This window comes from Epithele typhae (genome assembly GCF_022376455.1).
Source record: "Epithele typhae strain CBS 203.58 chromosome Unknown BXZ73scaffold_1, whole genome shotgun sequence".
NCBI classification, from domain to species: Eukaryota; Fungi; Basidiomycota; class Agaricomycetes; order Polyporales; family Epitheliaceae; genus Epithele; species Epithele typhae.
This window is the reverse complement of record NW_025954192.1, coordinates 850,515-870,331: the sequence shown is the minus strand read 5'-3', so window position 1 is coordinate 870,331 and position 19,817 is coordinate 850,515. Positions and strand designations below refer to the sequence as shown.

Sequence of the window (19,817 nt, the reverse complement as noted above, 5' to 3'; positions counted from 1 at the left end):
CCATCGTAGATGGGTATTGCATTCGTGAGGAGGGCGTACGATAACGGACACATACGCACAGCGATGTTACAATGTGATATAATAGCGAACTGCAACGTGTGCATTTTTGACGAAAGGGTGGTTCGGCGTCCCGAGAGAAAGATGCGTCCGTCAAGCGCGTTCTAAGTACTCAGGTCGCTTTGAACGAGCTGCTCCATGCTCTGGTAGATACCTTCGAGGTTGTAGTCTTCCAGTTTCCGGCAATCTCGCCCGTAGTCCGTTTCGATGGAAGTGATCTCGTCTGGTGACATGCTTGGCCACCGCAGGGCGATCTCTTCTTGCGACGCGATGTCCAAGACCTGTGATGGTGCGAGCTTGTGGCCCTCGGGATGAGCTTGTCGAGGCCGTCTCGCGATGGACAAGAGCGCGGCGTAGAGCGCAGTGCGCCGAAGACGGTCGTTGAGCTCTGCGTCGGTGACACCAGTAGTCTGGCGGATGTAATTCCAGCTATGGGTATTGTCAATCTCTCTGTGCCGGGATCGTGAAGGCGGGAACCCACTCGTCATGAATGAAAATACGGCGCCAGACGTTCTGGAACGCGTGTATTCGCCGAGCGCTTGGCAGGTTCTCATGTCAGGAGGGGTTAGCGGGAATCGGTGTTATCTAGGGCCTTGGAAACTCACCTCTGCTCGAGCCAATAACTGCAATGCAGACGCATAATCTTCAACGTGATATGTGTTGTCTTTCAGAACGAGGGCATCGGCCATATCCTCGATGGAGAGCGCCTTGCCCTGCAACAACAGTCGTACCAGGTACTTGAAGACCTACACCTACCGTATAAACTCACTGAACCAATATATATGTAACGAGAGCACCCACATTGTAAAAGGCTTTGCGAGTAGACAGGTTGGATGCCTTCTCCTTGGCAATGGATTCAATCTGCTGCTCGAGTGATTGCCGTCCGCGAATATTGACCAGAGCGGATTTGAGGTCGGTGATCAATGTCTCGTGTACACTGACGAAGTCAAGTCCGTCGTGGAACTCTGTCAGGGCGATCAATTAGCTACGGTCAACTGCCATATTTCATAATCACGCACCGTCTAATGTCTCTTGGCTGACAGTGGGTTGCCCCTCGTGTAGCTGCGCGAGATGCGCCAACTTGCCTATACTGAGCATGAACTAGCGCAGAACCAGCCGTCAGGGTGAATCGCAATTGGCGAAGCGGGAAGCGACACTAACGTGCTTCGAGACGAGTTCGGACGCATGCTCCGCCTCGGATTGCAGCGCCTTGGACGCAGCGCCGTAATGACCGCATCCAAGATCATGGATCCACGAAATGGTAGGGTACGAGTGCTCGGCAAAGAACAGGTCCATGTACTCGATGTGTTCCTGCGCAAAGAGCGCACGAAGCTCCCCGTGTTCGATATACCACTGATACAGTTCGTCGGTGAAAGCTTCCTTGAACTTGTCGATGTAAGCCTCGATGCGGTTGACGTTAGGATTCTCTTGCGGGGGGTAGATCTTGCCTTTGTGACAAAGGGCTGCCAGACTACGGAAGTCGTGGTACTCTTCGGCGAGCTTGAAGGCTTCATTGGCAAAATCATTCCTCCCTGCCGAACGGGTAAGCAAGGCTGTCGTCGATACATGCCTGAGGACTCACGAAGGATTTCTAGTACGTCAGGTCGTCGTTCTCGAAACCTGTCTGACAGTTTCGACCGTTCTCTCTCAAGAGCAGTATCGCGAAGCAGTGCGACGCTAATATGATGGATCAGTTGACGAACATGGAATGGGTCGACGGGAAGATTTACCTCTGGAGGCATTCCAATCGCTCTTGGAAACACTTGAGGAGACATGCGGCAAGATCAGGCATTTGAGACCGAGGCACTTTCTTGGCACTGGCTGATTCCTGATCGCTTGCTGGCGCTTCCACAAATTGCGTGGTCACGGTGAAAAGCTCATTGACGATGTCGATGATCTGCACTTGACTCGTCCAAACATCTATCATTGGAAGAGTGATGCCATAAACGCCAAGGTTGTACTCGCGATAGCTTCGTGCCCCTTGTAAAACGGTCTAGTGGTCGATTAGTCGAATACATGCCTTTCATATGGCAAGACCACACATACCAGGGTGATCATGTTCCCTTGGGAAAGGGCTTCGGACGAATTGCTGTGGACGTTTGTAGTACTCTCGCGCACCAGTTCGAGGACATGGGGCAACAATCCAGCGAGATTTCGGGTGCGGAGCCGTAGGAAAGCACGCAGACAGTCTTCATGGTGACCTTCGCCCATAACTTGCATGTAGACATAGACAGCTTGGTGCAAGATGCCATGACTATGGCTCCCTCTGTGACAACAGGTCAGCAATATGCACTGAGCGACAAGATAATCATCCTACCGAAGCATGTCGCCGTGCCGCAGCCAGAGTTGGTGAGCTGCATACAGTTTTTCTGCGTCTGCAGCCAACTTTTGCCGACTCGCTTGGGACATCTGGACAAGCCAGCTGTTAAGCCTGACTTGCTTAATGTCCAACATGACACTGACCTTGCCGAGGGCAGAGTTATCATTAATGAACTTGATGAGGAAGCTGAGACGCTCTTTGCGTGTCGTCATCTGGACATTCAGGTCGTGATGTGCGCGCACCACCTCCGTATCTTGACCTGTCGTCAGTGTCGTCGCTACCTTGACAACTATTGTGACACTGACCTGACTCAAGGACAGCTGCGCTCAACTGTTCAGCACCAGTCATTAGAGCATCCTCGTCAATCTCTGGAGGAAAGCTGAAGTACAGCGGATTCTACAACAAGGTCAATATTTATATCTCAAAATGATATGATCACACCTACCTCGGGCAACGATCCATACAAGATTGCTTTCGTCATTGTTGACTTGATCAAGCTGGCAGCACCAGTCCTACGCGACAACGTGAGCGCCTCTGGAAAAGACAATGAAGAGCTCAGCTTACACAGGGTCGAAACGTGCCACTTCTTCCATGTCGACCGTTACCCGCATCATCGTCGAGGCGGTGAGGACGAGCAATGAACCATCTTCCTGAGCAACACCAACCCCAAGAGTGCGGTCTGTTGTTGATTTGAGCTCTAGACGATCCATGTACTCGTTAACTAGAGCGACCTATCAGTACTCGAATATAGAAAAAAATCCATGCACACACTTAGCGCGCAAACGGTAACTGCATCACCGAACTGAACTGCGAGAACTCGCTCAGGAAGCAAGATTTGTAGTCGTGGATGAATCGGCGCTCCTGAGCTGGAAGTCTAAGCAGTAGGTGAGATTCGGGTGGAACACGATAAAGGTGAACGCGCTCACGCTTTGATACGGCACCGGTCGTACTTTCAGTACTTGGAAGGAGCCGGGAAGATGTTTTAAGGAGATCACGGCGTAAATACGGCGTGGCAGAGACTCGCTCTCTGACGAATAGTCTTCCCTTCCAGCGAAAGACACCAGCATGATCATATCATGAGAACTGCGAAGGGTTAGTGTCATGATTAGTGAGCGGGGCTAGAACAGGCTCACCCCTGCAGTTTAAGATCCAGAAGCTCCAGGTCAAGCTCAACTTCATCTTTGGGGGCGGTCTGGAAGTGCTCCCATACAGCCACGCGAAGCTGCTCGCTGATGTCTTCCTCCGCAAGTAGCTCGTCCCAGCCTTCAACGGACATGTTCCATTGCTGTAAGCGAGTGTCTACCAAGGCCCAGACAATTCGTCCAGTAGCACCCCGGGCCAAGTTGGCAACAGCAACGGCATTGATGTTTCCTGCTGTCGGCTGCAACTCGGGGGTAGACCAGAAGCCGGGAAGTAGCCGAGTTAAAGACAAGGAACCACCGGATGGCCTCCCGAAGGCTTGTGTGGACAAGTGATACCTTCCGCCCGAGGAAGTTACAGTAAAACGGAAGAGCCGACCGGCGGACGTTGATGCGATGAAAGTCAACGGCTGAAGAAACTAAGTTATATGCGCATATGCACAGAAAATAAGGACTCACATCCGCGCGCATGAGTGTGGTCACCAGCTCTCCGGGTGCGAGCCCTAACGAGGAGAAAGAGAAGTTCTCTCCCCCTGCGAGCCCCATGCCTATACTGTCCCAGAATCGAACGCGACCATCGCAGCTGGTTATTATGAGACCGGGTTCTCGTTGTGAACCGTACGGGACCAGGGCGTGGAAGTGGGTGGCCATTGGTACTTCGACCAGCATTGAACAGTCGAAGATGTAGCATGTTGGAGTACCGGTCAGGGCCTGAGGGGATACGTTCAATGTCACACACAACGCGTATAATTGCCTATGAAACGTACCTGGCTATACTTCCAAACGAAGCACGTCTGCGTGGACATTACCACGGCAAAGCCGGTGATGGGGTCAACGTCTCCGGTGTAGCCTTCCTGGAGAAAGTCTGCAAGGATAATTGGAAGCTTGTACATCTTCCATGAGAACCGTAACATACCTGCATTTCTCAGAGCTTGCTTCACTTCCGCAGGTAGCTGAGCATAGAGAGTCACGGTCATCTCCTTCGACTTGGAGAATACCGCGTCCGCCTTGGGCCCACGTTCGAAGATGTCCGAAGCATTGTCATCCACGTCCATGCCAGAGCCGGACATGATGGAGTCATCGTCGCGTATCGGTTGCAGGTGTCCTCCACGCCGTGGGGTCGAGAAGCGTGGCTGTGGCTGCGAGCTGCCCGCGCGAGTGCGTTTCAATGCAGCTGGTCTGGGTGGCGAGGGCGACATGCCCATCGAGGAGTAGCGCGCCGTGCGCCGGGGAGCCGGGGAGAAGGTCGCCATAGTAGAAGGTGCGCTCGCGCGCCACCAGTGAGGAGGAAGGGTGGCGAGACGAAGAGGGGGAAGTGGAAGGGAGAGGACAAGAGTGCAAAACGCGTGCGGTTCGGGTGCGCGCAACGGGCCACAGCGCGTCACGGCTCTGTTAGGTGCGGGAAACGCCGAACTTCTTCTCTCCTTCACATCTCACCACCATGCTCGGCGTAGAAGGCTATGGCAGCGACAGCGACTCAGAGTCCGTGAAATCGACCTATCCCCCATCCCAGACCTCTCTACCACCCAAGCTCCCTGGTGCCGCGAAGAAGTCGAGCTTCACGCTACCTCCTCCCAGCAACGCCCGAGCATCTTCCTCGTCTGGACTATCTCTACCTCCACCGAAGACGAAGAAAGCCCCGAAGAAGATTGCCATAGGTCTGCCAGCACTGTCCAGAGATGCAGATGGCGACCGCTCCGACTCGGATGAACGTCCAGCGGCGAAGAAGCCTCGTTTGGAGTCCGGCGCCGGTGCATCTGCCCTCCTTTCTATGCTTCCAGCACCGAAGAACAAGGAGCCCATTCTTGAGAAGCATGAAAGAGTACTCGGAGGAGGTCGTGGACCCGGTCTCGTGTTCAAGTCTGCTCCCAGCCAGCCCAGCAAAGTGACTACCGTAGAAGAAGCGGACGAAGACGAGGAGGCCGACCGACAAGACACTCTAGAATCATCGCACGCTGCTATACTGGAAGAGAAGCCAGCGGAGAAACCCGCACTACCCTTCATGCCTACGTCCGTAGCCCGAGGGAAGGCAAATGTTTCCGTCGAGGAGAAGCATTCCGTCCCAATAGCCCAGATGACCGCGTCGTCCGCCCCCGCTATCGATTTCTTCTCACTAGGTATGTTCGTTATTCATCTAGACGACCCCACCACTGCTCACGCCGCCGATAGGTTCTTCGTCGCAATCATATTCTCATGCGAGTTCCTCCAAGCTTCCCTCCGTTTCCGCTGCTCCTGTGCTTCCTGGATCTGTCGCTCTATCCACATTCTCGGCAGCTCCAAAAGTCAAAGATTTTGTTCCACCCGAGCCCACACCCGAAGACCCATATCCAGGCTATTACCTCAAGCCATCCGGCGAATGGGCAGCCTACGACACAGATTACTATCAGAAGTTCTACAACAAGTGGAAAAAGGAATACGATGCCCACGTCAGGGCTTTGGAGAAAGGCACTGCGAAAGGCTTCGAGCGGGCGGAAGAAGAGGCTGAGGAGGTCAACGCGCTCAAGGAAATGGAAAAAGCGAAGGCGGAGTTGCAGGAACGAGAAGCCAGGAAAGCTCTGACTACCGCTCCTGCCGATGCTCCTGCCGCTCCAAAGATGAACATCAAGGTTTGCCACTACTTGACTGTGCTGTGTCGCTGCCATGCTTATCTCTACCAGGGCGCGGGATTAAGTGGACGTGCACGAACGAGAGGCCAACTCTCCACACTTCTTGCTGAAGCCTACTCCAATCGCGAGGCTTTGGAAGAGAAAATTGCGCAAGGCAGGCGCAATCGCAAGGAGGCCGGAAACAAATACGGTCGGTCTTTCCATTATCGTATGAATGCAATGCTGAATATCTTCTAGGTTTCTGAGGGCCGAGGTCTCGAGCACCGACGGCGCTTTGCTTTGTAACAGCACACTCTCTGGACATTCCAATCTTTATAATCAACCAGCATATGACAGATTATCAGTCCATATGATACATGTGTGTGGTATGCAGCAATGCAAACAACACAACGAACACCGCCTACTTCTGAGTCGACGAGAACTCTGCGCGGGCCATCAGTCTCCGACTATGGTTCAATGGTACATGTCCCTGCTGGCACCTAGCGCTTACCACAGCCTGGGGTACTCCGAATGGCAGCAACCTCGGCCGTATCTTGGTCATCAAGGAGTCGCCGCTTCGACGTAAAGGGACTGCTGGTGTCAGGCGGAGCCGTTGCAGGGCGCTTCGGGCGGCGGCCCACATACTGGAGCGAAGGACCGAAGTTTCTTGTCGACTTGGAGCCTGCGGAAACTCGATCGACCTCACGCATATTGTGCCCAGCCCAGTCCTTGCCATCGACTTTTACGCATTCATACAGCTCGGTGAGGAACGCAGCAGAGTCCTCGAAGATCGCGGCGGAGCGTTTTTGCTTCTGGGTGGGCTCCAGGAGGCGGACAACGGCGGCTTGTTGTTTTGGTACTGGTGAGCAGCGGGATTCGGGGGGCGAGCGTGACATGATCGCTCTGGAGGAGGGGGCGGCAGGGGGGACAGTTCCTCCCTGAGAGACAATGTTGGAGTCGAGCGTCTCCTGCTTAACCCCTTCTTGGACCTGCCATCGCCTGAGGTAGTAGAAGTCCTTGAGAGCTTGGTGTAGAGTGGCGATGAGCTCGTCCAGGGGCGAGCCAAACTTGAGAAGGGTGCCGTTGGGAAGAGAGAGGGTTGCGCGGTCATCAAAGGAGGAGTTCTTCTTGACCGCACCGCAAGTGTAGATGTTGTCTTGTACCGCATAGCTGTCGAAGAAGTCTTCTAGCCAATGGAAGACAGCCTCCGGTTCTTCGAAAGAAGAGGGGACATAGCGAACGAGATAATAGAGGAGGACATAGAAGAAGGATTCAAGGTCGTCTGAGACCTCTGAGACCTTGCCGCTGCTCAAGAGCATCGCAACGGACATGGACTGCATCGTGCCCTGGAAACGGAGTCAATGCGGTTTGATCATGTATCTCAACGGACGAAGACTTACTGTTCTCCAGAGTTGTCTGCGAACATGCAACATGTCAATCCTCTTCGCAAGCTCCCAGTCGATCAACATCCCTTCCCAGACAAGACGGCGGAAGCGGTGGTTGTTAATAACGCGGGGAACAATGATGATATTGCCGCCGCTGATATCCCGATGGAGGATGTTCGCCTTGATAGCACTCGAGTGCGCTGTGCAGATGGTAGGTAAGATTATGCAGGCCGGCCACCGCAAACCTTCAAGTTCGAGAACTCACCTTTAGCGGCATCATATATGGATGCCACAAGTTGGTGCGGAGTGAGGAACTTTTCCAGAGTCAAGCCGATCTCTCTGGTGCAAAGACGATAGTGCTTGTGCTTTCGCGGTGGGAATTTGGAGTTGAGAGCATCGCCGCTGTCGCTGTCTGGTAGGGCCTTGAGCTCCTCATCTTGTGGCTTCTTCACGACCTTGCTGTCCTTGGTGTTGATGGTATTGCTGGTCGAGGATTGAGTGCCACAGAAGTCTTGTGTCCGAGTCACCTGGTTGCGGACGTCGCCATGGCAAACAAGCGTCGGTATACGCCGGACGCCCTGAGCGTGGAGCGCAGCAAGAGTATCGCCTTCTCTCAGCAAAAGGGGGTAGTCGGAGCGCCAGGTGTCCTTGAGCCACACGAAGCTCATGGTCGTCGTGTCGTAGCCAACGTAGCAACGAGTGCCGCACCGATCCACTCCAGGCGCATGAAATACCGGGCTCCCAACGAGGATGTAACGAAAGGTCTTGGATCCCGGTGCGTCCAGAACTTCTAGCACGTAGCGAGGCCCTTTTTCGAGAGAGTCGTGGAACAACGTTCGAACGTACTTGAAGACGAAATCCTGTTTGACGAGCTCGTCGTCGGCTAGCTCCCGCTCAGTGTGGTCCACGTCGGTGGTCTGTGGTCTGCTGACGGAGGTCATGACCTCCCAGAAAGCGTCGTCTTGAGAGAGACGCGTGGCTGAGGAGTCATAGCCGACGCCTACGCCGCCCCTTGAGCAGGCAAGGGAGGCGATCCGGTGAAATAATTTGCATGTCGTCTGCCACTCGTCGAAATAGTCGAACAACGGAGTGAGGGAGACTCCGGAGTGGTCCCAGCGGGTGAAGCGGATCCGACGGCCGAGGACGAAGACGAGGAGGACGAAGGTGCGGTGCTGAAAGATCCTCACAGTCTCGGCGTACTGAGCAATCTGGCCGCGAACCTTCTTGCGCGAACTTGCATCAGTGGTGGCATTGGGCTTTTCGTCGTCGAAAGGGTCAAGGTTGTTGTCACCCTGCTGGAACACCATCGGGACAATTAGGTCTGCCCAATGAGGTCGATTGTCGGTCGGGGTGCGGTTTTCAAGGTGGAGCGCGCCATCGACCTTCTGATTGGGTGTGTCATTGCCTTCGTCGGGCTCCTGCTCACTGGTGGCCATCTTAAGCCCAGGTATGAGGTGGTTCCCGTTGATGGCATTGGCCTGATCGAGATGCAGTTAGCATGAAAATATGTCTTGTATTCCCGACTCTCACCATCAGCCTGACGACCTCTGATTCCGGTAGGTCCTCCGCGTCTTCCATAGAGGAAAATGGGTTGGTACGGAGCAGAGGAGGAGGAGGAGGGGAATCGAGCGCATCAAGGGGCAAGAAGTTGTCGAGGAAATCTTCGATTGACTGTAAGACAAACTTGTGAGTCATGTCGCGAGAAAGCTCTTAGCGGTATTCTCGTTCTTGTGTGCGTTAGTGTTCGCGTCGCAAGCAGAGCGAAAGTTCGACAGCGCGGACTACTGCGAATCAGAGAAATGAGCTTGGACTCCTCCAGGGCCACCCCCGAGACAGAAACATTCGTGGTGTGTAGGACATTGGAGACATACCTGATAGGATCGTTAAGACTTTATCACAACGCACTCCGGTCGTCAGCCACCTGATCAGCCACTGGAGTTCAAATGTGTTCGTTGCAAAAGTGAGGCAGAAAGCTTACGTCAGGACACCGTGGGACGGTCGTGTATCTGGTGTGCAGCGTAGCTTCCAGCACAACGAGTGACAATTTGCCGTACGAGTATACAAGGACGATGGGGGTTGGGGTGTCGGTGCTATGTGCCCCGCGTCCTCATATATACCGGCCCCCTCCATCGTTCCGACCACAAAAAGGGGCAGCACCCCGGGAAAACTCTCCATCGCACAGAACCGCGCGTCCGCCCGACGACTTGTCCAAGACGCACCACAGTCATCCCTCGAACGAAATGCGAAGATCTCGAAAAGTGGAGGCTGGCCGATACCCTGAGTCCATGACCCATCCTCTTAGTCTTCAGTCTCTCCTCGCGTCATGTCAGTCAATCCTCGAAAAAAACATAGGAGATATGGAACCCCGAAGGGTGCAGTCTGTTGCGCATTCTAGTTCCCCCTGTTGGTCCGCGCTGCGGGAATGAAGGAAGTTCTGCGACTCGTCCCCGGAACACTGCGTTCAATCCTGTCCCCTCTCCCTATCCGTGCGCCAGCAGGACGGTCCTGTGACGATGACAGCCAAAGAGAGCGTATTGTTCGTCGACCACCTCGTCTACAACTCGGCCAAAATACGACTCCACAACTACAGAGTCGGAGTCGGAGCGACGGTCTAGGGATCACCGCGGGTACAAACCCTCGGGTCATCCGAAGCCTATCCGTACCTTCAACCGCAGATACCGTCACCCATGCAGCGCGGGTAAGGGTATCTGCGGGTACAGCGCTTAAACTCGAGGGTATTCGCGGGTATGGAGCCTCCACGGGTCACCTCGGGTCACCTGCGGGTGTACTAGTTGGGCGCTGCAGGGTAGACACGACGGGTGTGGAGGGGCAGCCGTGAGTGCGACGAGTTGGACGCGTCGGGCACGGAGGAGTGGCTGTGAGCATAGCGCAATGGACGCATGGGTGGTTGCGGCATGACGTGGACTTGTACTTTCAGCGTGGCCACCCCCTCCCGTCCACGCGCACGTTGCTTGCCAGTGCAACCGCAGCAGTGACCGTCCCTGCGTCGAACGTCCTGTTGGGCCTAAGGAAGTTAAGCCCGCACCGTAGCCAGAGACCCGGTACGCGGCACCCAGGCTCGACAGGAGCGCGCACACGACCGGGTTGACGGCGTGGGTTTTCGAGAGTGCGCCGGGCAGGTGAAACTGTAGCCGGCACAGGCCACGGCCGTTTGCGCCGCGGGGTCGCTGGGTGGGTGGAAGGCGGTGTTTGAGCTGCGTACCGCCATCTGCACCTTCTGGCCTAGTCAGAGACCGGCGAGGTAGGTCGGCTCTCGTCGCGGCCGGAGTGCGCGGGGGCGCCGACAATGGAACGAGTGAGCGTTGCGTATTCCAAAGAGGGGACGAGGGGATAGAGTACCGGCAGATGCACATTCGCGGGCACCATGGTGAGACGTCGAGGACGCTTGGGCGGGAAGCGAACATCTTGCTGGCGTAGTTTGCAACCAAATCTTTTGAGTGCAGCGGTGGACGCGTCAGAGTTTTTCGCCTCCAGAAGGACCTCGAGGTCACGCATAGTCTTCAATCTGGGAAAACCCTCGGAGAAAAAGAAGACATTGGGACGTAAAGAGGTGCTCACTTCCTGCTCTGCGGACAACTTGAAGCGGCTCAAACCACGCTTCGAGGACCCTGCTACCGACGACCGTGCCAAAGGTCATGTCACACCGCTGGCGAAGCACCTCCGCTCGACCACTGCTGCCCGACGAGACCTTGATGTCGAACCCGACATTCGTTGTCTTGGTCGTAACATCATACACCTGAAAGCAAAGAAAGCACAGAGACGACTCTCCAGCACGCACCAGCCTAGCGTAACTCTGGGGACGTTGCGGGCCGCGGTCCTTTAACGCTTTCGCTCAACAGGCGTCCTCCGCGCCGAGTGTTCAAAAGGGAGCTTTGTTCCGACAAGAGCGCACCTGCGCCTCTCGCGACGTTCATGCGACAGTGAGATGGAGCCTCCGAGACATGAGGACGAAGAGTGAAGCTTTCAGGGTCTTGGCGGTGGACAACGAGGGTAAAACCCCAGGCTGACCAGTCGACTAGCCATCAGAGGTGTAGTCCGCGCTGGGTGCTCGAGTGATCGCTGACAAGTGGTTTGAAGGTGCTGCTGACGGAAAGCTGAGGGAAGTCAAGAGAATAGCGAGGACACATATGGGAAAGTTCTGTCAAGGTGGCGACAACGGGCCGCCGCTGCGGGCCGCGCAAAGTGCAGATGTTGACGCGGCGCTTCAAAACATCCCCCTCTTGCCCTCCCACTGAGAGACCCCATGACATCGACATACTCGCCCACGGAGTTCGTGTACCTTCTCCTCCGTCACATTATCCTCTTCCTCTTTCCTAGCTTCTGTGAAATGGCCCCCACAAGTACCTGGCTCTCGTATATGTCGCTCAACGCCGACTTCACGACGAACCAGAACGCCAGGCCGAGCGCGCCGGATTGTTCAAGCCAGTCGAGCACACTACACTCAAGCTGGAAGTCATCGTCACCTCCCTAACGCCAACGTCGCTTTGGAACTTCATACGGGACATTTTCGTGCCCTTCGAGCCATCTTGCAGCGAGGCGAGCACGCGAGGGAGGCGGCGTATCTGGTGCGGCGCGCGGGGATCCAGGATGCGGGTGAGCAGGAGCGCAGGGCGGGAAGTAAGTGGCCACCACGGACGGGAACGGCTTCAAGTAGCCTCACGTGAGCTCGGATGCCCGATGCGCGTCGTGACAGCCCCCGAGCTCATCCATGTCGAGATCACTCCTCGCACCCTCCAGGCGCAAACGACGGAGAGGCGGCCTCTGACTCGCCCAAGTGGCTCGGGGGTCGCATAAACGCGCCCCGTACGCGGCGCAAGGACCTCCCGGACCTGCTCTTGCTTGCTCGCGCCGCACTCTGGACATTCCAATCTATATATTCCAACCAGCATGCGACAGATTATCAGTCCATATAATACATGTGTATGATATATTGCAGCAATGCAAGCAACACAGCGAGCCTCGTCTACTTCTGAGTCGACGAGAACTCTGCACGAGTCATCAGTCTCCGGAAGAATCAATGCACAACACCACGTACTGGTTACAGACTTGGTACCCTCCGAGATTGCGTGCTTGGCGAGTTCACCGGGTAGGATGAGGCGAACAGCAGTCTGGATCTCGCGCGACGAGATTGTGGACTTCTTGGCGTACGAAGAAAGCTCTGCACATTCAAGTCAACGATCGGCCCAGTAATCAGACCATAGAGGGACGTACTCGAAGCCTCCGTCGCAATGCGCTCGAAGATGTCGTTGACGAACGAGTTCAAAATGGCCATCGCCTTGTTGGAGATACCCGTGTCGGGGTGGACCTGCTTGAGGACTACATCGCCCACAAGACAACGTTCACCGCTGAGCACCTCCTCGGCTCACGATGCACAAAGCAAACGAATACACACCCTTGTAAATGTACGAGCTCCAGGTTTCCTTGCGCGACTTCTTGCGCTTCTTCTTCTCACCGTCTGCGGTAGAGGTGGTTTTGGTGGCCCCCTCAGTCTTAGTCTTGGGCTTTTTGGACGCCGTCTTGGGGGCAGAGGAGGCGGGTGCCTTGGAGGCGGTGGACATAGGCTGAAATGGTGTGAGATTGAAGTACTGGTACCTCAGCCACCGTCGTGTGGCTCACCTTGGGGGCCATTGCAACTGCAACAAGAAGTGAGCTCCATAGACAACCCACTCCATTCGAGTTTGTACTCACTGGACAAAAGGCGGGAGAGGAATGGGGAGGTGGTGGGGGGAGAACAAGAGAGAGCTGACGAGCATCTGCTCGCGTAGAGCACTTTATAGGCTGTCAACAGGGTCACGTGCCGACGCGTCAGGCGGCAGCCACCAGCGCGTCGCGCGTTGGCGCCAGGACGTGTGGAGATCATTGTTCGCCTACTTATCTCGATCATTGGGCACAGTCGATGCTCTTTGACCTCTGCTCCCCCCACCGGCGAACTCGTCCAAGACTACTTCATAACTTCCTACATCTGCTCATACATCTGCAAGAGTAATGGCCCCAACCATTCCTACCACGGGCTGATCCACTCCCACCTCTGCCCATGCTTGCACCCTCCCTCCCTCCTCTGGTCCGAGGCATATCCGCACTGGTTGGTTAACAACAATCGGATTGACGGCTCGGTAGTCGAATGTCTTGAAGGCGCGGTTCGGGAAACGAAGAGCGGCCGTTTCCAGTAGCATCAAGGCGGTCAGTGGGCCATGGACGAGCCGTTCTGAAGCCACCGCAATCACCGTAAGCTGCGGCATTCGGCTGCTGAAACATCATAGTAGACTTCAAGCTTCACCTGGGTAGCCTTCAAACTGTTGGGCGTATGTCTTGTCGAGGTGGATGTAATGCCCGTTAAACGTCAAAGCGGAGAACCGAAACAAAGTGGTTGGAGAAGGGATGCACTCGAACTGGAACTCCGGCGCAGGTAAGTCCGCGACTGTGCGGCGCCATCGTCGTCAGCAACCCGCTCGCGCTCCGCTTTTCGCGCCGTGAAGCACATGCTCGTCGGAACAGAGTTAGGCTCGCTCGCTCACCTTTCCTCGCAGCCCGCTTCTCGCCCGCAATTGCCAGATAGACGTGCACCCGCTCCTCCGTCACGCACAGCTCGTTTCCGGTGAGCCTCCGATACTCGATCCGCTGTTTCACGAACACCATGGGCGCGTGCTGCCCGGAGTCGAAGCCCTTTTTGGTGACCTCGTCCACGGAGGAGAGCGCGTTCACGGCGTCGCCCACGTACAGCGGCCTCTTCCATTCCATCCGGCCCGCCGCCCACATCCGCCGTGTAAACGGCTCGGGTGGACAGAGCTCTGCGTCCGTGCCGTCCGGGCGGAGGACGGACTCCGGGTTCCGGGGGTGGAAGAAGACGAGGTGGTGGCCGTAACCGAGCGGGTCGCCGTGGGCCGGGGTGGCCGCAGAGTTCGTGCGACGCGCGTTCGCAGAGGCCCTCGTCCCGTCACGCGTGGGAAGGGTTATGTACAAGTCGGCGAGGTGCTCTGGGCGGAGGGTGTCCTGGAAGGCGAGCCGTTTCTCCGCCGTAATCCAGCGGTCGAGGGCGTCGCCGTTAACGTTCGGCGACGGCCTGGGCGGTGGACTTGGTGGCGGCGGTGACGAATAGGGTCGAAGGGACGAGGTGGGCGCGACGGAGGTGCGAGTGCGGGGCAGCGCAGCTGGGCGATGCGCACGTCAGTCGTAGCTGGCGGTGCGAATCGGCGCGCGGGGTGTGGTCATTGCGCAGGGGTGGCGACGGGGACCCACCTCGCGCAGCTCCGAGGAGAGGCCGGCGTCGTAACATCGGGATACGAGTATGGCAAGAGGGTGGATTTGGCAGGTGGACGTGTGGACGAGAACGCGGGAAGGGTTGGCGCCGCGGCATGTGGCGGGGACGCCCGGTGGGAGCGTGAGAGGGGGTTTATGGATTGTGAGGACGGCACACTACGGCACAACGCCTGAGGACGCCGAGTTGCGTGGTTAAGCTTCTAGCCAATTCAGGCAGACTGAGGCGGTTGCGCGGCGCCCGATGCTTGTGGCATGGCGCGACCGCGTCGTATGCGAATGTGTGAGGGCGCTGGGGAAGCACACGGTGGACAATGGAGGGTGGAGGCGAGAGAAGGGTCGGGTACGCGGGTGAGTGGACGTTGCTCGAGCTGACGCACAGGCGCAGGCACCAGGCCAGGTCCAGCTGCCTGTCGCGCCTTGGCCGGGCGTCGGCGCAATGGAGGAGGCCGGGCATCGATCGTGCCGCGCGGCGAGAGCGCGGCCGGCGGCAGAAGCGGACGATGGCCCGCAATCTCCCATCTGATCTCATAACTGAGCGCGGTTGGGACGTGCCTTCCGTGCTTTTGTGAGCTGCCTGGCGCGGACCACAATGAGCTCGCCGTCGCTGCTGCGAGAGCGCGACCCCCGCCAGTTGTTGCACTTGTCTGCCCGAGTCGGCCTGGAAACCGCAGAGGTTCTTCCCGTGAAACGCTCCCTCAAACAGCCACCCGGCCGTGACAGGCCAACGTGCAATGCATCCCGCATCTGCCCCTCTTTGATCCCTCCCGTCGTGACTCATCGCGTCCACCGTGACGGAACGCGCGCCGTGACACCACCCCTCCTCCGTGCCCAGCGCGCCTGGCAGCTGGCGAGGACGGTGCGTCATGGGCGTTGGCGGCGGCGCCGTGGGCGCCTCGGCTTGCGCTCGACTGGGCGGGGTGTGGGCGTGGCGCGGCGCATGGGACCGGCGGAGGCGCACGCGCGCGGGGAGAGAGGGCGCACGCGGTGACGAGCGTGACGGGCGCTAGGGGCCGCGCGAATGGGGCAGGGCGTGCCCAGGGGCGTGGACGGGGCGGTTATGGGGGTGAGAGTGTGAGATCTTGGCCTAAATACATCGAATGCTCGCATCCGCTTAGCTGCCTCGCCTCTCCCGCCCCATTGTCTCCTCTCGGAATCCACCGCGACATGCTCTCTCCTCTCCCTTCTGCACCCTCCTATTAAACCTCCGCTTTGTTGGCCCAACAACCCACCACTGCCCAAACAGTCCCCCTCGAGCTAACCACACCGCGCCTGCTCTCTCTACGCTCTTCGCCCACAATGGCCATCGACCTCGCCCCTCAAGCCCTTGCTCCCCCGCTCCCCATTCACCCATCTACCAGGCGCGCTCCCCGCCGCCCTGTTGCCGTCGTCGACGATGTCTTCTATGTACGTCCGTCGTTCTAGTCCCTTGTCCTCTCTCCTCAACGCCATCCTTTTCCAGACGCAACGTCCCGTCACCCGCTCCATGACACACGGCAAGCCCTTGTCCTATCACCTGCCCGAGGATCTGAGCCCTCGTAATGTGAGCATCGCGCATACACTCGTTTCCACGCGCGACTCATGTCCATCTGCCCAGTTATCCAAGCCTCCGTGTAGCACTACCAAGCGGCGCCGTAACGTCTCCCGTAACTTATCGCGCACACCTCGCCATCGCCATTGCACTCGTGCCGATTGTTGTATCAGTATCCGTGGATCGCCTTCTCCCTTCGACGACTTGCCCTGGATTTCTGCTCTCTCCCTCGACCCCGACCCCTACAACCTGGCGGACATTGCCGATCTCTCTCTCATCGATACTGTCATGGACGAAGAGACGGTCCCTTCGGTTGGTCCTGGTCCCGTCCGCCGTCGCAAGACCTCCTTGCGGTCAGATCCGCTCGCTCGCAAAGACGACGAGCCCTCGACGCCGGTCCGCGCCTTCCCCTTTGCTCGCCGCGCTCTTTTCCAATTCGACCAGGTCCCGCAGACGCCCCCATTGCGCGCTCCGTACGAGCCTTCCGAGGTTACGTTCCGCGATCTAAGGCCGGTCTTCCCGTATGACGACGAGGTGCGGACGAGCCCGACGGGCGTCGATACGTCCCGTTGATGCCGATCATCTCCCGCTGGATCCTCTCTGTCTCCCATCCTGTCTAGTCCCGATCGCTCGCCCGCACAGTTCTCGCGCAAATTATCCCTCATCGCATCGCTGCATCCGCCTCGCATCCTCCCCCGTCTTCCCTGCACATCTGTTTATTGGCCCCAAGAGCCTCATGACGCCCGCATATACGAGTATCAAGTCCCGGCTGCCCTCTCGCATTGCCCCTGCTTCCATTACTCCATCTCCCATCTCGCACCAGCACACACCGCTCTTGTCGACGTTCGCTGTTACTGTACCGATGGACACGTGCTCCTTTCTTTAATTGCCTTCACGCTGCTGTCGCAGTGCCATATCTATCACCGCTGCGATTGAGTCCTCGCACGGTGTGCCATCTACTCGTCATTTCCCCGGGCGTGCTCGCCCCATTTACTGTTCACGAACTTTGCCTGTTCTCTTCTCCGCTCCTCACTTGTTTTCAGTTGTCGCATTGTTACCTGCCGTCCTAGCTGTTGCCTGTTACTTCCGTTGTTGCTGCCCTGCTTACGAGCTTTACGTGTTAATCCGTGTCACGAACCCGCCATGTATCCTTGATGTGCTACTACCGAATACGATATCATTCCGAAGTACTCTCCGTGTGCTGTGTGCATGCTCGTCGCCAGCTCTGAGGAAAGGAGCGAGGAAACGCCGGGCCGGGGCGTTTTTCGCTACGGTGGCAGGAATGAGCCCAAACACTGCACATCAGAGGGAATTTTTCCGGAGAGAATGTACAGAATACACCGGATATTCACTAATTATTCAGAGGGTTTCCTGGGGGGCGGATATCTTGGCCGTTTTCGATGACGCAAGCTCGAGTTGGCGTTCACGTGAGCTCTCGCGCGACACATGTCGCGCGCTGCCGGCGTCTCGTACGACGCTTTAAATGCCTTGCATGCCCATTAGTCTACTGGTCCACCACCGTCTCAACCCTCCTCCGCTCTGCGCGATGCCTCCAAAAGCTCGACAACGACGCAAAACATACCCCTGTAGAACTTGTTGGCAGCGCCGCCCGGATCGCACCCAGACGAAGGCCACAATCAACGAGCATCTCGCGGCTAGTAAGCCACTCCACACGACAACAGTGAGCTTTTTGACTGGGTGTATGCGCAAGATGTTTATTTTTCAGACGGCGCTGAGCCGGATGGCGACGGAGAGTGGCACGGCGAGTACTCTTCGCGTCTTTGGGTCTTTTGATGGACATCGACGAGCTCATTGGCACGGTCTCGAGCGAGCCCGACATGGACACTGAGCGGATGTGTTTCGGGATTACCGACATCTTCGTCACTGGTGAGGTAGTCCGTCTGCTCTCCTTTCCTCACCCCCACGCATGCTCTGACCCCCCTCCCTTCCTCCCCCTTCACTGTCTCGCCTCTGCTTCTCCCCGGTCGTCCTCCCTCCTCCCCACACATGCACAGACTCCCGCACGGTATGCACAAGCCTGGCACGCATATGCGCTCTACGGCCGTGTTCGCCCCTGGGACGATCTCGTTGTTCTTCTCCACGTTGAGGTTCTACCAGCGGACGGCAGCGGCGCCCTTTCCACCGTTTTTTGCAGGTATGTCGTCAGCGAGCGCACGCTCATCGACGCCTGGCAGCAGGTGACCGCGAGCACGCACACGGCCCCGCTTGAGGATACGTCCATCATCTTCAAGGTCGACCGCCCGCAGCTGCTGCTCCTGGTGCGGGGGTGGGGGTGTGCCTCCAGCGCGCGCGCGTCCGCCGCCGTCATGTCCGCGAGCGCAAGCGCGAACACCTCCAGGGTTGTGCCTCTTCGCGGTGTGCACACACGACCTCCTGTTGCGCGGTGCGTCTATCATGGTCGTCGTGGGTGTAGCGTTACTTATCTTCGCCATGGCCCAATTTTTTCTTGACACCATATACGTCTACACTGGGTTCATCAACCATGACGGTTGTGCGGCACGACTGGCCTTCACGAATAACGCCACGAACCAGAACTTCATTGTGAAGCACGCGTCGCTGCTCACGACGCTCTTTGTGGGGGACTTCATGGTGCGTCGAAACTGTCCATCTACCTGAGGATCAGCTAGCACATGGATGCTGACACAGGCATGCACACACAGAACTAAAGGTGCAGGTTCATGTGGGGGCGCAAGTGGTGGATCCCGATCATACCACTCCTTCTCTCCCTGACAAGCACTAGTGAGCCATCCCTCACGCCGCCCGCGTGTGCGCCTTGCTGACAGTGCGCGACAGTCTCGGGCTGCTATGCGCTCTACGCGTACGCGCACACACCCCCACGACCAGACGATCTTCGAGCAGACGGAGCCGCTCAAGATCTACTTCCCTCCCAGTCTCGTCTCGAACGTGCTCTTCACCTGTGCGTCCCCGTCCCCGTCCCGCTTTCCTCGCGCGCTGCCACTGACGTTGCTCCGCTAGCGGCGTAGCTCGCGTCGCGCATCTGGTACGTGGACTGGAGCAGAGCGAACGCGCTCGCGGCAGGCACGACACGCGCCGGCGGGCTCTGGCGGGTGGTGCGCATCAGGCTCGAGTCCGGGTTCATCAATGCGGTTTTCCTCTTCGCGTTCGTCGTGATCATCGCTGGGAAATTTTCTGCACTCAGGCTCGTCTGAGATGGTGCGTGTCTGCCTTTCCTGTTCGCTCTCTTCATTAATTCATTGCCCATAGTCGATACTGTCTCAAGCTGGGACTCTACCGTCAAGTGTGCCTGCCGGGAGAGACATATCACTTGTAGACTGTAGTATACATATGTTAGCACTGTGTTCGCCGTTTATTGCAGCTCTTTTCGAACTTGTACATTGTGCGCGAGCCCAGCGAACGTGCAGGGAGCCCGGTGGGGGCAGAAGCGCCAGTGATCCATGCTACGTGATCTGCGGCTATTCAGCCAGAGAAAGCGCCGAATATGGGCCGAAAAGGACATGAAAAAAAACCGTATTCTGTCCATTA

The 19,817-nt window shown here is 57.2% G+C and overlaps 7 protein-coding genes across 7 annotated transcripts; 3 read left to right on the top strand and 4 right to left on the bottom strand.

The window, feature by feature from the left end:
* Window positions 1–161: 161 nt before the first annotated feature.
* Window positions 162–4,715, bottom strand: BXZ73DRAFT_86275 (uncharacterized protein; the record flags this gene model as incomplete). The annotated part of the gene is made up of 20 exons (XM_048024144.1): window positions 162–486; window positions 539–606; window positions 663–803; window positions 859–1,022; window positions 1,077–1,158; window positions 1,219–1,589; window positions 1,640–1,734; window positions 1,788–2,050; window positions 2,104–2,323; window positions 2,375–2,466; window positions 2,521–2,630; window positions 2,683–2,773; window positions 2,823–2,889; window positions 2,942–3,098; window positions 3,149–3,251; window positions 3,304–3,460; window positions 3,511–3,926; window positions 3,976–4,227; window positions 4,284–4,381; window positions 4,433–4,715. The coding sequence occupies 20 exons, from the start codon at window positions 4,713–4,715 to the stop codon at window positions 162–164; spliced, it is 3,555 nt and encodes a 1,184-aa protein (XP_047883802.1).
* Window positions 4,716–4,957: 242 nt separating this feature from the next.
* On the top strand, window positions 4,958–6,359 carry BXZ73DRAFT_37294 (mitotic checkpoint regulator, MAD2B-interacting-domain-containing protein; the record flags this gene model as incomplete). The annotated part of the gene is made up of 3 exons (XM_048017971.1): window positions 4,958–5,633; window positions 5,686–6,122; window positions 6,174–6,359. 3 exons carry the CDS (start codon window positions 4,958–4,960, stop codon window positions 6,357–6,359), a joined length of 1,299 nt encoding a protein of 432 aa, XP_047883801.1.
* An 860-nt stretch (window positions 6,360–7,219) lies between these two features.
* BXZ73DRAFT_37541 (uncharacterized protein) lies at window positions 7,220–8,922 on the bottom strand (the record flags this gene model as incomplete). Its single annotated transcript, XM_048018032.1, has 4 exons — window positions 7,220–7,447; window positions 7,502–7,686; window positions 7,752–7,898; window positions 7,992–8,922. Coding segments are annotated over 4 exons (1,491 nt in total), but the record flags the coding sequence as incomplete, so codon positions are not given.
* A 3,548-nt stretch (window positions 8,923–12,470) lies between these two features.
* Window positions 12,471–13,135, bottom strand: BXZ73DRAFT_86273 (putative histone H2B.1 protein; the record flags this gene model as incomplete). Its single annotated transcript, XM_048024143.1, has 5 exons — window positions 12,471–12,493; window positions 12,543–12,665; window positions 12,719–12,823; window positions 12,900–13,068; window positions 13,124–13,135. 5 exons carry the CDS (start codon window positions 13,133–13,135, stop codon window positions 12,471–12,473), a joined length of 432 nt encoding a protein of 143 aa, XP_047883799.1.
* A 338-nt stretch (window positions 13,136–13,473) lies between these two features.
* Window positions 13,474–15,218, bottom strand: BXZ73DRAFT_86272 (uncharacterized protein; the record flags this gene model as incomplete). The annotated part of the gene is made up of 4 exons (XM_048024142.1): window positions 13,474–13,712; window positions 13,785–13,925; window positions 14,023–14,567; window positions 15,142–15,218. 4 exons carry the CDS (start codon window positions 15,216–15,218, stop codon window positions 13,474–13,476), a joined length of 1,002 nt encoding a protein of 333 aa, XP_047883798.1.
* Window positions 15,219–16,060: 842 nt separating this feature from the next.
* On the top strand, window positions 16,061–16,865 carry BXZ73DRAFT_72926 (uncharacterized protein; the record flags this gene model as incomplete). The annotated part of the gene is made up of 3 exons (XM_048021815.1): window positions 16,061–16,168; window positions 16,224–16,304; window positions 16,359–16,865. The coding sequence occupies 3 exons, from the start codon at window positions 16,061–16,063 to the stop codon at window positions 16,863–16,865; spliced, it is 696 nt and encodes a 231-aa protein (XP_047883797.1).
* Window positions 16,866–18,085: 1,220 nt separating this feature from the next.
* On the top strand, window positions 18,086–19,483 carry BXZ73DRAFT_95579 (uncharacterized protein; the record flags this gene model as incomplete). The annotated part of the gene is made up of 4 exons (XM_048026833.1): window positions 18,086–18,668; window positions 18,727–18,902; window positions 19,107–19,217; window positions 19,298–19,483. 4 exons carry the CDS (start codon window positions 18,086–18,088, stop codon window positions 19,481–19,483), a joined length of 1,056 nt encoding a protein of 351 aa, XP_047883796.1.
* Between the last annotated feature and the right edge of the window lie 334 nt (window positions 19,484–19,817).